General features: G+C 36.8%; 1 protein-coding gene across 1 annotated transcript in view; it reads right to left on the bottom strand.

Annotated features, from left to right (window-relative positions):
- The window catches only part of CHIC1 (cysteine rich hydrophobic domain 1), a 70,687-nt gene extending 57,685 nt beyond the window's left edge, over positions 1-13,002 (bottom strand). Inside the window, exon 1 of the mRNA XM_035028769.1 lies at positions 12,596-13,002. Within this exon, the coding sequence (XP_034884660.1) occupies positions 12,596-12,888 (293 nt within the window). The 5' untranslated portion in view covers positions 12,889-13,002. The remainder of the gene's footprint in view (positions 1-12,595) is intronic.
- Positions 13,003-19,132: the final 6,130 nt, after the last annotated feature.

Here is a 19,132-nt window from a genome sequence, read left to right as displayed (position 1 = left end):
TCTGAATGGAAAGAAAAGGCCATTATCAGGAAAGAAAATTGTGAAAGGAAAAATTTCACAGGTAAATACCAACATAATAAAAGTAGTTGATTAATCAGTTATAAAACCAGTATGGAGATTAAAGCACAAAAGCAGTAAAATCAATATTATCAATAAAAAATCAGGGAAAGGTTTTATAAAATCAAAGGATGTAAAGTATGATATCATATAGCTAAAACATGAGGGGAGGAGTAAAAGTTTAGTGCTTTTAAAATGGCTTCAAACTTAAGCAAACATCAACTTAATATAGATTGCCATGTGCATGTTATGTATGAACCTAACAGTAACCACAAATCAAACATCTGTAATAGATATGCAAAAAATAAAGAGAAAAGAATCTAAGCACATCACTAAAGAAAGCCATCAAACCACAAGAGAAGAGAGCAAGACAAGAAAGGAACAGAGAAGGGGTGCCCGAGTGGCTCAGTTTGTTAAGCATCTCTGCCTTTGGCTCAGGTCATGATCTCAGGGTCCTGGGATGGAGCCCTGCATCAGACTTTCTGCTCAGTACAGAGCCTGTTACTCCCTCTTCCTCTGCCCCCCCCCCCTTGTGCTCATGTTCTCTCTCACTCTCTATCTCAAATATATATATATATATGTATATATAAAGAAAGGAACAGAGAAGAACTATAAAAACAATAACACAAGTAATAAAATGGCAATAAGTACATATTTATCAATAACTACTTTGAATGTAAATAGACTAACTGCTCCAATCAAAAGACATAGGGTGACTGAATGGATAAAAAAGCAAGACCCATCCATATGCTGCCTACCAGAGACTCACTTCAGACCTAGAGACACATGCAGATTGAACATGGAGGAATGGAAACACATTCACCATGCAAATGGAAGTGAAAAGAAAGCTGGGGTAGCAATACTTATATTGGACAAAATAGGTATTAAAACAGGCTGTAACAAGTGACAAAAAAGGAAACTACATAATGATAAAGGGAACAAAGCAACAAGGTAATATAACAACTGTAAGTATTTTTGCACCCAATGTGGGAGCACCTAAATACATGAGGCAACAACTATCAACAGACACAAAGGAAGAAATTGACAGTGATACAATACTGGGGGACTATAATACCCCCTTACATTAATAGATAGATCATCCAGACAGAAAATCAATAGGGAAACAGTGACTTTGAATGACACATTGGACCAGATGGACCTAACAGATATATTCAGAACATTCCACCCAAAAACAGTAGAATACACATTCTTTTCAAGTGCATATGGAACATTCTCCAGAATAGATTACATGTTAGGCCACAAAACAGTCTCAATAAATTAAAAAAGATTAAAATATCATGCATCTTTTCTGACCACAGGATATGAAACTAGAAATCAATCACAAGAAAAAATCTGGAAAGAATACAAATATATGGAGGCCAAATAACATGCTACTAAACACTGAATGGATCAACCAAGAAATCAGAGGAAATAAAAAAATACACTGAGAAAATGAAAATGAAAATGTAAGGGTGGGATGCAGCAAAAGCTGGTCTAAGAGGGAAGTTTATAGCAATACAGGCCTACTTCAAGAAGCAAGGAAATCTCAAATAAACAATGTAACCGTACACCTAAAGGATCTGGAAAAATAAGAACAAAGCTCAAGGTCAGTAGAAGGAAGGAAATGATACAGTGTAGAGCAGAAGTGAAAAAAAAAGAATAGAGTTTAGGGCACCTGGGTGGCTCAGTTGGTTAAGCATCTGCCTTTGGCTGAGGTCATGATCCCAGAGTCCAGGGATTGAGCCCCATGTCGGGCTCCCTGCTCAATGGGGAGCCTGCTTCTTCCTCTCCCTCTGCCCCTCCCCCCATTCGTGTGCTCTCTCTCTCGCTCTGTTCTCGCTCTTAAATAAATAAAACCTTAAAAAAAATAGTCTTAAAAAAATAATGGAAGCAATCATTGGAACCAGGGGTTGATTCTTTGAAAAGATCAAGAAAATTGATAAATCTTTAGCCATATTCATAGAAAAAGGAAGAGAGAGGGCATAATTAAATAAAATCAGAAATGAAGGGGAGAAATAACAACTGACACCACAGAAATACAAAGGATTATAAGAGAATATTATGAAAAATTATTTGCCAACAAATTGGACAAGCTAGAAGAAATGGATAAATTCCTAGAAACATGTAACCTTCCAAAACTGAAGCAGAAACAGAAAATTTGACAAACCAATTACTAACAATGAAATTGATTCAGTAATAATAAAAAAACCCCAACACACAAAAATCTGGAACCAGATGTATTCACAAGTGAATTCTACCAAAAATTTAAAGAAAAGTTAATACCTATTCTTTACAAAGTATTACAAAAGATAGAAGAGGAAGGAAAGTTTCCAAATTTATTCTACAAGGCAAGCATTACTCTGATACCAAAAACAGATAAAGACACTACAAAAAAAGAGAGAAAACTACAGGCCAATATCTGATAAACACAGATGCAAAAATCCTTGATAAAATAATAGCAAACTGAATCCAACAATACCTTAAAAAAATCATTCACCACAATCAATTGGGATTTATTCCAGGGATGTTTAAATGTGGTTCAATGTTTGCAAATCAATCAATGTGCTATATCACATCAGCAAGAGAAAGGATAAAAACTATACGATTATCCCAATAAATGCAAAAAAAGCATCTGATTAAGTACATTTCCTCATGATAAAAATTCTCAACAAAGTAGGTTTAGAGGAACACACCTCAACATCATAAAGGCCATGCATGAAAAACTCACAGCAAAGATCATACTCAATGGTGAAACACTGACAGCTTTTCCTCTCAGATCAGGAACAAGAAAGAGATGTCCACTCTCATCTCCTTTATTCAATATAGTACTAGAAGTTCTAGCCACAGCAATCAGACAAGAAACAAAAGGCATCCATATTGGTAAGCGAGACTTAAAACTTTCCCTATTTGCAGATGATATGATACTATATATAGAAAACCCTAAAGATGTCACTAAAAACCTACTATAACTGCTTAATGAATTCAATAAAATCACAGAATACAAAATTAATATACAGAAATCTGTTGCATGTATACACTAATAATGAAAGTAACAGAAAGAGAGATTAAGAAAATAATCCCAATTACTATACACCAAAAAGAATAAAATAGCTAGGAATAAACTGAACCCAGGAGGTGAATGACCCATACTCAGAGAACTGATACACTGATGAAAGAAATTTGAAGAGGTCATAAACAAATGGAAATATATTTCATACTCACAGCTTGGAAGAACCAATATGGTTAGAATATCCATGCTACCCAAAACAATCTACAGATTTAATGCAATCCCTATTAAAATACCAATAACATTTTTCCACAGAACTAGAACAAATAATTTTAAGATTTGTATGGAACCACAAAAGACCCTGAAAAAAAAAGAAGAAAAAAGAAAAAGAAGAACAAAACTGGAGTCATCACAATCCCAGATTTCAAGATATAATACAAAGTTGTAGTAATCAAAATGGTATGTTACTGACATAAAAATAGACACAGATCAATGGTAAAGAATAAGAGCCCAGAAATAAACCCATGATTTTATGGTCAATTAATCTCCAACAAAAGAGGCAGGAATATACAATGAGAAAAAGACTCTTCAACAAATGGTGCTGGGAAAACTGGAGAGCTACATGCAAAAGAATGAAATTGGACCATTTTCTTACACCAGATCAAAAACAAACTCAAAATGGATTAAAGACCTAAATGTGAGACGCAAAACCATAAAATTCCTGGGAGAAAACACTGGCAGTAATTTTTTTTGACACTGGTCATAGAAACATTTTTCTAGATATGTCTCTTCTGGTAATGGAAACAAAAGCAAAAGCAAAATTAAACTACTGGGACTACACAAATAAAAAGCTTTTGCACAGTGAAGGAAATCATCAACAAAATTAAAAGGCAACCTAATGAATGGGAGAAGATATTTTCAAATGATACATCCAATGAAGGGTTAATATCCAAAATACGTAAAGAACTTATACAATTCAACACCAGGAAAACAAATCTGATTAAAAATGGGCAGAAGACCTGAACAGACATTTTTCCCAAGAAGACATATAGATGGCCAACAGACACATGAAAAGATGGTCAACATCACTAATCTCCAGGGAAATGCAAATTAAACTACAATGAAATATTACTTTACCCTTGTCAGAATGGCTAAAATCAAAGTGACAAGAAATAAAAAGTGTTGGCGAGGATGTGGAGAAAAAGGAACCCTCATGCACTGTTGGTGGGAATGCAGACTGGTGGCAGCCATTGTGGAACAGTGTGGAGGTTCCTCACAAAATTAAAAATAGAATTACCATATGATCCAGTAATTCCACTACTGTGTATTTAACCAAAGAAAACAAAACCACTAATTTGAAAAGATATATACACTCCATGTTTATTGTAGAATTATTTATAAGAACCAAGAAATGGAAACAACCCAAGTATCCAGCAATAAGTGAATGGCTAAGAAAGATCTTTCTCTCTCTCTCTCTCTCTCACACACACACACACACACACATACACACACACACACACTGGAATATTACTCAGCTGTAAGAATGAAATCTTGTCATTTGCAACAACATGGATGGACCTAGAGGGTATAATGCTAAGTGAAATAAGTCAGCCAGAGAAAGACAAATAACATGATTTCACTCATATGTGGAATTTAAGAAATATCACAAATGAACAAACAAAGGAAAAAGAAGACAAATCAAAAATAGACTGCTAAATACAGAGAATAAACTGGTGGTTGCCAGAGGGGAGGTGGGTGGGGGGTAGGTAAAATGAATAAAGGGGATTAAGAGTACACTTATCTTGATGAGGTATGAGAATGTATAGAATTGTTGAGCACTGTATTATACACCTGAAACTAATATAACATTGTATGATAATTATATGTCAATAAAAAAACCATGTTCTTACCTCCATTAGAGATTGCTGCCATTATAGATTTTCCAAGCTGCCCTTCTTTTACTACTTGAAATACTTGAAAGATGTATCTTTCAAGATATATGGAATATTTTTATTACTTTAAAAATTCTGAGCTTTGCTATTCTCTTTGCATTTACCACTGAGCAAGTGAACTTTCCTGTTTCCATTTCCTTAATATTCCCTCCTTTCTTAACGGTTTAGAATTTCCCTTATGATGCTGTCACTTTAGTGAAAATAATCTCTGAGTAAATTTATTCAGAAAGACAAGTTCATCATGTTTTATTTATTGCCAATTTTATGTTCTCTTCCTAGAACTTTTTCCCTTTACTTTGCAGCTTTGTCACACTGTTGACCACTCCCTAACACTCTCCCATCCTTTCACTCTCCTCTAACATTCTTGCCTTTTCCAAAAGTTTAGCTTTTAGTCATCTGCTTATCTTTCTAAGTGAACTTTAACTGTCCATCTATGTTTAGTAGCTTTGATATCACTTCTATGCTGATGGCCCTCAAATCTATATCTCTAGTTCTGCATTTTCCAACATTCTTTGGTCTCTAATGGCATACTAAAAATTTTGATTTAGATAAATGCTAAAAACAATATACCACCTCAAGTAAAACATGTCTAAAATTAAATGTTATCTTTTTATGGGAAACTAGCCCCCCTTTCAAATTTTTCATCTCTATCAATGACACATTGACTCTCTTTAACCTAGACCTTGGTATTGGTTTTGCACCTTCCTGCTCCTATTTTTTTGCACCTTGCTTGCTCTAAGGTGGCTCCAAATCCTGTTATTTGTTCCTTTGAAATCATTCTCACAATGATTCCTTCCCTTCCACTGCAACTGCTGTATTGGCTGTTGTCTTTGCTCAGGTGGTTCCTCTTGCTTCCCCTCCCTAGGTTAAATCCTATGCAACCTTCAAGGCTCAAGTCAAGTGCCAACCCCTGCTGTAATACCTTGAATGTTCAAGCTTTTATGGATTTCCCCTTTCTCTGAATGCTCACAGCTGCTTCTAATCTGTACTATACAATTCGATAGTTAATAAAATATTTTTATTTTATTTTACTTTTTAAAATACTCCTTTAGAGCATACATATTTTTTAAATACTCCTACAGAGCATATATATATTTATGCTCCTTTAGAGCATAAATATATATATATTTCTAAAGGTATAAATATAGGCAAATTAGGCTTGATACAGTCTCAAAATTTTGGCTAAAAGGCAGTAGCAATCCTATTCTTGCCTACCAGGGATTTCCTCTATCTTTCTTCATTAGAGACTCAACACTTAAAAAGAATACTTAACTCAAATAACCTTAGGCATAACATTTCTCTTGATAGCTACTAGGAAAATGTTGAAATGGCTGCTGCTGAATAAACACCTCAGCTCTGTTTCATAAACAAACTATTAAGAACTGTGAGTCCACAGAGATTAGACAAGATCATCTACCCATTACTGATTAGTGATAGGCATTAGCCAAGATGTGGGGGTTTTCAGCATTAGACAAATGGGCACTTGGGAACTTCTCACACTGTCCATTTTATCAGCTTCATTAAATATAGAGCCTATTATGTGTTTGAAGCTGTCCTAGCTGGTGGTTCCTAGTGACTGTATTTTATCTGTCAAGTGTCTTCAGTACTTAAAATTTTTAATTTCTTGGATGATTCTTTGGAGTAAAGGAAACTGAGGCAAAGAAGAATGGGTCCTCTTAGTTGCTCTTCCCTCCTCTCTCCCACCCACACCCTTCACTGTTTTTAATCCTTTTGGAAATGGCTACACACCAGCCTTTGAAAACCTATACAATTTAAACTTTATGTGTTCAGGTTGTTTAAGAAAACAGATCAAACAAATAAAATTCTGCCAACAAGAAACATGATTTCACTAGAAAACTATGTATTTATAGTAACAATTCTGAAGTGTATACATTGAACTTTATTTACTATATCATGAAAAAGAAAAGTCTATGCCATAAAATTCAAACATCTTTTCAAAAACATTATAGTTAAATCTCTCTAATATTTTATATGAAAATAATCATGTCTTGCCACACTGTAAAATGGCAAGTTACCATAGCTTCAGTATTCTAAAATCTTATAAAATATTTACCTTATACAAACACATATTAACAATGCATCATTATAATTCCTCAAAGACAACTGTTTATAGAAAAGGCATTCCATTAACTGACTTGAGAAGTATCAATAATTGTAGTCTAAGTATAATAATTGCTGTCCAAGTTTTTGGAGAAATGCACTGTTTGGCAAATTTGGCCATCTTTTTCAGTTCTATATGGAATAATTTTAGCTCTTATAGATTAATTTTAGTGAGACAATTTTATAAGAATTGGTAACCTATCATCTCTACTAACTTCTATACAGATCTACTATCAAGGGTACATATCTATATGTTGGTTTTTAAAAAGATTTTATTTATTTATTTGAGAGAGAGAGAGAGAGAATGTGTACACGAGCAGGGGCAGGGGGGGTGAAGGGGCAGAAGGAGAGGGAGAAGCAGACTCCCTGCTGAGCAAGGAGCCAGATGTGGGGCTTGATCCCAGGACCCCAGGATCATGACCTTAGTCAAAGGCAGATGCTTAACTGACTGAGCCACCCAGGTGCCCTGGTATGTTTTAAGTACTATAAAGAGTGTGATAATGCCTATAAATAAAAGATCTCAGGAGATACAATTATCCTTGTTTATCAATACATTGGATCCAAATACTTACCCTAGAAATATCAAGAAGAAAAGTGGTAGATACTAAGTTATATCACTCAGATGTATAGTATTTCTAAAACACTTAATATTTCCAAGAGGCATTTCATTATGTCTGTTTCTCTAAACTCAAATCTGTGGAGTTAATTTTGTCATATATTTTTTTAATTTGGAAAAAAATCCCCAAATACCCATTCATCTTCATCATCTTAGAATTAGAATTACAATTAGTGGGGTTATCTCATTCTACTTCTTAAAAAATTATAATTAATTCCATGTTAAAAGATTAGTATCTTTTAAAAGTAACTAGAAAGCCAATATGTTAAGATGATACAAATACACAGGGGTATTCTGATGCCTTAACAAAGATTTCAGAGGTAAGGCCATGCCATAACCCCCATCACTGGGACTGGTGATATTACTATACCCATATAGATCTTTGCTCAGAATCAGAAGTACTCTCCACAGCATGATTCAAGAAACTAGTATTTGTTGAGGGCCTAAAATATAGCATACATTATGGTAGGAATATTGAGTGTTACTAAAGTGAACCAATATTCCTTCAACTCACTTTTATTGATTGTCTACTTCATGGCAAGTAGTGTGCTAGGCCATGATGATTCAGAGGGAACTAAAAATTGTTCCTGCAATTGCAGCTTACAATTTAGTGGGGGCAGAGAAGACTTGCAGGAGGTGGTGACATATGGAGAGCCGGGGCAAGGGCAGTGGATACTGGAATTCTCGATGGAGGTCCCAGCTTGAGCAGAGGCAAAGAGATAAGAAAGAGCATGCTATGAACAGGAAAATATAAGCCATAAGGGGAAATGTCAGCAGATTAGGCTGATAGACAGGCAGGGTCCAGTTCTATATACCATGTTATGGAGCTTAGATTCTATCCTGTGGGTTAATAGGCAGTAAAGTGGCATCTCAATCTAGCAGCAAGCTGGGGAATGGATGTGAAGGTGACAAGGATGAAGGCAAGATGATTGGTTAGGGTGGTGAAACGGGCCTGAATCAGGGAAGTGCTGGTAGGGAGGAAAAGAAGAAATTTTTAGGTCATATATTATTAATACTTGCTGCTAAGTGTAAGTAAGAAAGAGGAACCAAAGACCAACAATGAGATAGGTGGAGATATATTTAACTGAGATGGAAAACACAGAAATAGGAGGGATTTTTCTGAGGGGTTGGGATGGAGGTGTAAGGGGGTGAGGGGTAGATAAATTCTGTTTTGAATATGCTGAACTTAGGATGACGGTGGGCTATCAGGTGAGGAAGCCCAGGTGAAAGTCTAAGCAAAATGTGGTACAGAGATAAATATTTGGGAGATGTCAGATAATTGAAACCATGAGAATCTAGATGAGATCATCTAGGCAGAACAGGGAATGAGAAGAGTAGCAGGTTGAGAACAAAACCTCAGAGACCACTGGTATTCAAGGGCCAAGAGAGTAAGAGAAGCCCACGATTGAGAGAGTTGAAGAATCGCCAGAAAAATACAAGGAGACCCAGGAGAGTGAAGTGGCCAAGGAATTCCTAGGTTTGTTTGACTGGCAAAATGATTTTACAAAATCAGAATTTGAATGCCTTTAGGCAAAACATATACCACCTTCCAGTTCAACAAAGACCCCATCATTACTCATGGTGCACCATTTTCTGTGACCTCTATTACCTCCGAAGGCTTGTGTGTTTGTGACCCCTAGAAGCCTCCAAAAAAGAGGGAGTCATTATAAGTGTCATATACAGCAGAGAGGACCAGAAAGACAGGGAATGAAAAATGCCCACTAATGTAGCAACAAGAGGGTCATGGTGATCTTAACAAGGCTAGTTCTTCCCCGCCCCTTAGGCTGTGGTCATGATGGCAGAATCCAGGTTACAGAGGGGTGAAAAGGAAATAGATATGGTGAATGTAGCTATTCTTAAGAAATCTGTAGAGGGAAGGAAGAAAGACAAGACAGTAGCTAAAGGGGAACATAGGCCTAGGAAAGCTTTGTTTTATTTTGTTTTTAAAGAAAGAGAAAAACTGTGAATATGTTTATAGGCTGATGCAGAGAGAGGTAATATTAGAGGGATGGGGTTGCCTGATGGAGCAAGATTTGGGAGGAGGCTGGAAGAGAAGGGTACAGAAGGCACAAGTGAAGTGGTAAGCTTTGGACAAGTGAAGGAACTCCTTGACCTCTGAGGCTGGAAGAAGAGAGCATAAGAATTCAGATCTAATTAAGATCTAGTGCAGGTTTTTCAGCAGGAAAGCAACATGATTAAACTGTGTTTTAAGAAAATTAGTTTGGCACAAGCATGCGGAATATATTGGGGTGGAGAGAGGTGGCAGACTGTTGCAATAATCCAAGCAGGAGTTGATGGCAACCTAAACTAGAGTGGTGCCAGTAGAAATGGAGGAAATGAAAAATCCAATAGACATTTCAAATATATGAGGACAAAATTCTAGGACAGAGTGGCACTAGACAAGTCAAGGAAAAGGAAGAGTTAAAATGACTCAAGGATTTGACATACTACCCCAGAAGATTAGAGTGGTGGAATCATGATCAGAAATGAGGCAACTGGAATGCACAGCCAATGTGGGGAGGGAAAATGATGGCTTAAGAAATACTGAGTTTGAAGCAATGGTTCTCAAATTTTAAACTTTGAAAAGAAACAAAGTCCTCTATAGAATAGACAACTGCACAGAGAATGGAAAAAATAAGAGGTAGGAGAGAGTAAGAAATATTTCATTCAGATAGGACAACTCTAACACTCACATGCCAGAAAAAAATTTAACAGGAGCTGATTATTTTAATGTTTCAGAATTAGATTAACTGTTTCATAAGAATCATACTTTACCTGATAGAGGGGAAAGTTTCACTACCATAGAAAGGCCAGTTTCTCAGATTCAGTAAAACTTTCTCCTAAACATTTAATTTATTTTTCAGATCTCAGACATTTAAGATCAAATGTGCTTTTCAGTTGAGAGAATGTGTACAATACAACTAAATAATTTTTCCAAACGATATACGTTGGTTAGCAGTTCAAGTACTGGTTTGCTGCTTTTCAGGTTTTGGCTTCAATTAATACCGACAGTTACTTCCAGCACCACTACTTTGTACTCCTAATTCCAGAATTTTTAAGCTGGGAGGGACATTATACCTATCACAAAGCCCTGGATATGGCAAGTGTCAGTGCTTTGGTTTTAATTGAAAATAGGTTGATAAGTACTTCACCATGATTGTGTGAAGAGTAGAATGGAACCACAAATAAGTTTCTGGTAACTTAAATTCTGTTTCCTTGCTCCTCCTCTGTTTTCTGAATGTTAGAAAATAAGGAGGGGGAGGAATGTTGGGAATATAAAGTTATAGACTGGAATAAAAAACCTTTTTCTGTTCAGTCATGTGAAATAATCTGCATGAAAGTAACCTTTGGTGCCAGAATCATAATTAGTTTGAGTAATAAATTGTCGCCCTAGTGATGAAAGGAATAAAAGTAAAACAGTGCAGTAAGCTGGCATCTGATCATTGTAGGCTAGCTGCAAAATTCTTGGGCCAAGAAAAATTGTATTAAAATCATTCCCTAACCAAAAAGTAGGTCTAAAAATCTTCCCAAACTCTTCCACAATTTCAAAATCTTCCTTAATATATTTTATGCAAAGATCACAAAAGTATATTACAATCAAAATATTTAACATGTTAAAATTAAAAGCTAACATGATGGGGGGAGGTGTTGCGTATCATAATACATGATTTCTGATAATTTGAACTCCATTGAAAGTCAAAGGGACTAGGTGAGCAATTATCAAAATTAGAGGCAGTGATATGAAAATGCAGGAAAAGACAGCATAGTTAAGAGGATGAACACGACACACACTCAAACTTCCAAGCATTTACAGCCCAAGCACATAAAAAAGAAAAGGCACTCTTCAAAGCCCAGAGAGCCATTAAAATTTTCTTTTGCTTTGCAACTACTATGCTATGAGGTCTCTCTTCCTTTTATTTTCTCAAATATGATCCGATATTTCAATTTTTTAAAAAAGTCACTCTGCATAGGTTTTCAAAAAAAAATCAACCTCAGCTCCTGGGGGAATAATTTCCATAAGTATTTCATGTCTGCATGTTTAATGTTTGGGCATACAAAATCTCCTATAGGTATCTTAACCTATCTCAGAGCTGAAAGGCTCTGGAAACCATCTACCCCACACCCCTCATTTTTACAGATGGAGAAATTAAGGCCCAGAAATAGGAAGTAACCTGAGCAAGGTCACAGGGCCAGTAAGAAGCAAAGCTGGGACCAACTTCCAAGAGCCCTCACTCTCAATCTATTGCTCCCTTACTTTTCACAACTGCCTCTTAATCTGAACTTCTAATTGTGTGATATTTAATGAATGTCAGAATGAGTTATCAAGACATGGAAAGGATTGTTATATTCATTCATATAAGCATTAGATAAGAAGAATGGAGGAATGAATATGCGGGTGGGTGGGTATTCTATAATATTATTCACAAAACATATCATGTTTCTGTTTTGGAGAATCCAAGCCTAGGTCTTGTCACATGTCACAGCAGTCACCGTGTTGCACTACACACCAGTCTTAGCAGCAAAGAATCCTCTGGTACATCCTGCAGTTTAAAGCATACACAGAAGCAAGGAGACTCACCTCTACTCCAATCCCTCTGGCTCTCAAACCTCCAACCTCCCCGTCCTATACGCACTCTTTACTTGATGCTGGTGCATCACATTTGCATTCTCCTCACTTCCTTTACACCTATCTCCCTCGGTTGCTCCATTTAGACCAGGTGTCCTTTTCTAACTGCATGCCTCAGTCAGCCCTCCCCCACCCCACAGGCCCCTCGACCACTTTCTCATTCCTCTGTCGACAAATCTCCGCGTTTTCAACCCCCATGGCCCCCTCTTGCTTACACAGTGATGTGGCCGGCGCCCCGCACCAAAACAGGATCGGGGGCATATCTCCGCAGATGCTCCTCACTCACTACCCGAGGCGGGGGCGGCGTCTCTTCCTCCTCCTCTTCTTCCTCCTCCTCCTCCTCCTCTTCTTCCTCGTCCTCCTCATCTTCCTCGTCGTCGTCGGGCCCCGATACCGACGACGACGACGACGGCGACGACGACGACGTTGCCGCTTCTTCCTCCTCCTCCTCCTCCTCCAGTTCCGAGATGGTGTCGAACTCCGCCATGTTGGGCAGCAGGATGCTCATCACGTGACCTCTCGATCGCCGCCACCCGCCCGGAGAAGAGTTTGAAGCTGCCGAGGTGCTGGAAGAGGAGGGGGAACGAAATGAAGAGAGAGAGGACCCGGGTAGGGACAGGATTTGAAGAGATGCGCCTGCGTGTTGGGGCAGACGGGGGCGGGGGGTTGGAGGCGGGGGCACGAGCGAGAGAGGAGCAGAATCAGTCTACGCTTGCGCGGCTCCAAAGGCAGGGGGGCGTTGGAGGTGAACTCCCGGGGAATTATCGAGACCCGGTCTGCGGGTTCTGTGTTTAATATACTGCTCTTTGGGCTTGAGCGGCTTGGGGCCGGGGGACATATCGTCTGGCTTCATTTCCCATTAATTAGTCGTGGGTATTATTAACCGCACCCCCCCACGCAGTGCGGGGAATGCATATTCTGTAACCTGAAGTTCGAACTTTGCCCAGATATCGCAAGGTATGTACGAATCCCTTGCGTGCGTTTGTTCAGCATTACAGTTTAAAAGACTTTTGCATCAGAATTTTGCCACCCTGGGAGGCATTTTTATTAACATTTTACTGAGGAGGAAACTTTCTATTACTACTTCTCCTACGGTAATACTTAATAAAAGACTTAGTGTCTGGGACTGTGCTAAGCACTCTTTGTGTATATCCCATTTAATACTTCACAACTGCATGGGATGTGTACCAGAATGATCTCGCTTTACAGATGGGAGACCTAGATGCACGGAAGATAAGTAACGTGCCCAAGGTCATGGAGTTACTAAATGGCAGACCTGGTTTTAAACTTGGGAATCTCTTCTGATCTCAAAAGCCCGGTACTCTTAACCAAAGGGCTACACTGCCTGAAGTTGTTTGGAAAGGTTTTGTAGAGGGGTGCCTTTGGGCTGTTTCTTGAAAGATGTTTGAAGTTTGGAGGTTTTTTGTTTTGTTTTGTTTTGTTTTGTTTACAGGGGAGAAGGGCATGGAGGGGGTGGAAGGAGTATTCCAACCTCAGGAATGATTAATTAATATCATCCATCTTCCAGACACTGATCTAGTCTCTTTCATGTACAGTATCTCAGTTAACCCTTAAACAATCCTGTGAGGTAAGCATCATCATATCTATTTTATAGCTGGCAAAACTGAATCTCAGGAAGTTTAAGTAATTTATTAAGGTCTGTGGTAAGATTTTGTCCAAAATTTTCCATTTCAAATATTTTTTCCTATCTTCTTCACACCAACTAAAATGTTGTAGAGATCACATATTTTGAGTTTCCAATCCATGTGTCAAACTAATACTTAGCAGCAGCACAGAAATCCTTGTCATAATTCAGGGATCATTAAGACAGTAAAGTCATGTAGCTGCTGATTAATAAAACAAATCCTGTAATCCAGGTATTTTAATATCAGCTTCACTGCTCTTTATGCTACACTACAGCTCCATCCCAATTCGTTGGTGAGACTGAGGAAACAGATATAACTGCGCTTTATTTTTCTAAAGATTTATTCATTTATTAGAGAGAGAGAGAGAGAGAGAGCAGGGGGAGGGGCAGAGGGAAAGAATCTTCAAGCAGACTCCAAGTTAAGTATGGAGCCGGCATGGGGCTCGATCCCATGACCCACGAGATCATGACCTGAGCCGAAACCAAGAGTCAGTCCCTTAACCGACTGAGCCACCCAGGCACCCCATAACTGTACTTTAATTTAATATGAGTATTATGCTAGCAGTACAGCAATATAAACAAAGCATTTAGGATGCATGAGGGAAGAAGAAATTAGTTTTGTAAGTGGCACTGTTCAAACCATTATTATTATCAATAAGTTTGTGTTATTAAGGTGAAAAAATGTTTTGTACTCAATACTTTAATTATTTAGAAACTTTAAAAATAGTGCTATGGTGAGCACTGTGAATTGTGTTAAGACTGATGAATCACAGATCTGTACCCATGAAACAAATAATACATTATATGTTAATAAAAAATATGTTGCAACACTATCAATAAGCAACAAAATTTAGTTTTTATAGTATAGAGAAATTTACTAGTCTAAAAATATTTTACAAGAGCCTTCTGATAAGACAGATACAATATATCTGCTTTTCTTGGATATTAATAAAAACATGTCATATGTCATTTATGGGAGTGAAATACTTTAGACTTAAGATCAAATCAATATTTCACACCAGTTCTTCCCTTTCAAAAAGCAAAAAAGTCATAGGCAATACTAAAAATCTTCCAAACATGTTATATTATCCATAAAAGTCCACTGAGTCCCTGACTAGAGGGAAGTATTTTGCTGATTACTACTTAAATGGTAGTTTCTCCTTTTCACCAGTCAGGGTTAGGCTAAGAAGGGATATTTGAAGGAGATAAAGGAAAAGGAGTATAAAGGGCGAACTTTGTGATAAGTGCAAGTGAGATACTGGAACTATGGTAAAAGTGGAGAAATGATGGCTGTGGAGGATGGGTGAGGAGGAGAGGGAGGGGCAAATTATACTGCCAAAATGGAGAGTGGTCTCTGACATTTAGTCAGATGTCAAAAAAAGAACAAAGCAATGCTATTGCTTGGAGAAACTCACAAGTATGGTCTGCTTTCTTGCATATACACTGTGCTGAAAATGCATATATAATCCCCAAAGTAATTTTTTTTGCTGATCCATAGGAGAATTTGGAATTGGGCAAACCAAGAAAAACACCTTTTGTCAGTAAACACAAGGAGTGACATGATTTTTATTTTTTTTAAAGATTTTATTTATTTATTTGACAGAGAGAGACAGAGCGAGAGAGGGAACACAAGCATGGGGAGTAGGAGAGGAAGAGGGAGAAGCAGGCCTCCCGCTGAGCAGGGAGCCCGATGCGGGACTTGATCCCAGAACCCTGGGATCATGACCTGAGCCGAAGAAGGCAGACGCTTAACGACTGAGCCGTGATTTTTAAATGATAGTTTAGCAACCATCAAGAATACTAAGGCTAGGAGTTCGTGCAGAAGAAAGCAGGCCATATAACTTTCTGTCTAATGAGCTAAGCAGGGCATGGGGGTAATTACCCTGTCTGATGGATGGGGACCTGAGGCAAAGGGTTGCAGGTTTAACCATCTGTTCAATCTTAGAACAGCTGAAAAGAAATGTAACTTTTAAAAGAATCCTCCCTCCCTCCCTCCCTCCCTTCTTTCTTTCCTTCCTTCCTTTCCTCTCTCTCTAAGTGTACAATTCAGTGATTTTAGTAAATTTACAGAATTGTGCACCTATCACTACAAACTAATTTTAGAACATTTCTGTCACACCCAAAAGAAATCACTATCTCATTTTCAGTCATTCCCCATTCTGACCCTTAGCCCCAGGCAATAATTAATCTACTTTTTATCCATGTTGTATCTTGTATAAGTACTTCATTCCTTTTAATTGAAAAATAGTATGCCATTGTAAAGATATATCACATTTTGTTTATCCATTCACCAATTGATGATATTTGGGTTGCTTCCACATTTTGGATATTATGAAAATAATGCTATGAAAATTCACATACATGTCCTTGTGTGAACATAGGTTTTAATTTCTCAAGGGTGGATACCTATGAGTGGAATTACTGGGTCATATGGTAAGAATGTTGATTTTAAGCTAACTGCCAAACTATTTTTCAAGGTGGATCAATCAATTTGCATTCCCACTAGCAAGGTATGAGAGTTCCATTTCCTCCACATTCTCTCCAACATCTGTTATTTTCTTTTTGATTAGAGCTATTCTTGTGGGAATGAAGTGTATCACATTGTAGGTTTATTTTATATTTCTCTAATGACTAATGATGTTGAACATCTTTTCATGTGCTTGTTTTTCATTTATATACCTTCTTTGATGAAATGTCTATTCAAATCTTTTGCCCCATTTATTAAATTAAACTTTTTTTCAAGATAATTAGAGATTCACATATAATTGTAGGAGCTAATACAGACAGGTCCTGTTTACACTTTACTCAGTATTTACCAATGATAACATCTTGCATAACTATAGTTCACTATCACAACCACAAAATTGACATGATACAATCTACCCATCTTACTCAGAGTTCCACAGTCATACATGGATTCATTTGTATGTATGTGTATGTGTGTGTGTGAATTTAGTTCTATGCAATTTTACCACAGGCATAGGTTCATATGACTACCACCATAGACAAGATAAAGAACAGTTACTTCACCACAAGGATTCATTCTATTGTCTTTTTTTTAATAAAGATTTTATTTATTTATTTGAGAGGGAGAGAGAGAGAGCAAGGAAGTGAGAGCACAAGAGCAGGGGGAGGGAGAAGCAGACTCCCCGCTGAGCAGAGACCCAGGACTCTGGGTCTGTGTGTGTCTGTGCCTGTGTCTGTAAAATTCTTAGGGTTTTCTACATATAAATTTATGTAATCTGTGAATGAACAGTTTTATCTGTTTCTTTCTAATCTGGATCTTCTCCCTCCCTCCCTTTTATCTTCTTCTTCTACTTCTCCTCTTCTTTTTGCTTCTCTTTCTCCCTCCCCCCATCTCTGTCTGTTCCTTTTTAAAGGATTTCCAAAATTTAAATTAATTTTCAATTAAAAAATTTCAATTTCAATTTGAATTAAATTTTCTTCTGTTGTAGATTTCTAATTTAATTCCAGTGTGGTTTGAGGACATAAATTGTATGATATAAATCCTTTTAAATTTCCAGAGACTTGTTTTGTTGCTTTACCATATCATTTATTTTGAGAAAGTTTTATGTACATTTGAGAAGAATTTATATTCTGTTGTTATTGGTTGGATTCTAAAAATATCAGTTACGTCTACCTTATAGTTCTGTTTATGTCTTCTATATCCTTTTTGATATTCTGTCTCATTTTGCTGTCCATTACTTAGAATGGATCACTGAAATCTCCAACTATTATTGTTGAATTTTCCATTTTTTATTCATTTTTGTTAATTTTTGCTTCATGTAGTATGGGGCTCCTTTGTTAGGTACAGATATGTTTGCAGTAATTATATTTTCCTGATGAATTAATCCTTAGTCATTATGAAATATCCCTCTTTAGCTCAAGTAATAATGTTGGTTTATATTCTTATATTAATATGGACACTCCAGCTCTCTTATTGTTATTGTTGGCATCATGCTTTTTCTGTTCCTTTATTTTATTAAAAAATATTTTATTAAGATATAATTGACATATAACATGGTGTAAGTTTAAGGTGTACAACATATTGACTTGATAAATTTATATCTCAATAAGATTGCCACTGTAGCATTAGGTAATACCTCTATCATGCCACATAACTGTCATTTCTTCTAGTGGTGGGAACAATTAAAATCTAGTCCCTTAGAAATTTCAATGTTTATAATACAGTTTTGTCACTGTACTGTGTGTTAGATCTAATACACAGTCACAGTCTGTGTATTAGATCTCCAGATCTTACTTATTTATCAGTTGCAAGTATGTACCCTTAAGCAATATTTCTCCCATTTCCCCACTCCCAGCCCCTCATAACCATCAATCCACTCTCTGTGTTTTCAAGTTCAGTTTTTTTTTTAAAGATTTCATGTATAAGAGATACCATACAGTATTTGTTTTTCTCTGTCTGACTTATCTCACACAACATAATGTCTTCAAGGTCCATCTCCATTGTAGCAAATGGCAGAATTTCCTTTTTTCTCCTGGTTGAATAGTATTCCATTGTGTATACACCACATCTTCTTAATCCACTTGTCCATTGATGGACACATGTTTTCATATCTTTGCTATTTTGAATAATACTACAATAAACTACATATATTTATTCAATAACCTGTTTTCATTTCCTTTTGATGTATACCCAGAAGTGGGATTACTGGATCATATGCTATTTCTATTTTTAATTTTTTTGAGGAATTACCATACTATCCTCTATAGTGGCTGAACAAATTTTATAATCCCACCAACAGTACAAGGGTTCCCTTTTCTCCACTTCCTCACCAATACTTGTTGATTCTAGCGTTCTTGATGACCATTATTCTGACAGGTGTAAGGTAATACCTCACTGTGGTTTTGATTTGTATTTTCCTGATGATTAGTGATGTTGAGTACTTTTTCATGTACCTGTTGACCTTTTGGATGTCTTATTTGGAAAAAAAAATATCTGTGTAGTTTCTCTGCCCATTCTTCAGTTAGAATTTTGTTTTTTATTAAGTTGCATGAGTTCTTGAAAAATTTTGGATGTTTGCATAATTTGATACATAATTTACTTTTTGATAGCTTACTTTTTGATACATAATTGGCAAATACT

The sequence above is a fragment of the Mirounga leonina genome, unplaced genomic scaffold, assembly GCF_011800145.1.
Source record: "Mirounga leonina isolate KUSES-001 unplaced genomic scaffold, KU_Mleo_1.0 Mir_204, whole genome shotgun sequence".
Taxonomy (NCBI): domain Eukaryota; kingdom Metazoa; phylum Chordata; class Mammalia; order Carnivora; family Phocidae; genus Mirounga; species Mirounga leonina.
This window is presented reverse-complemented; position numbering and strand designations above follow the sequence as displayed.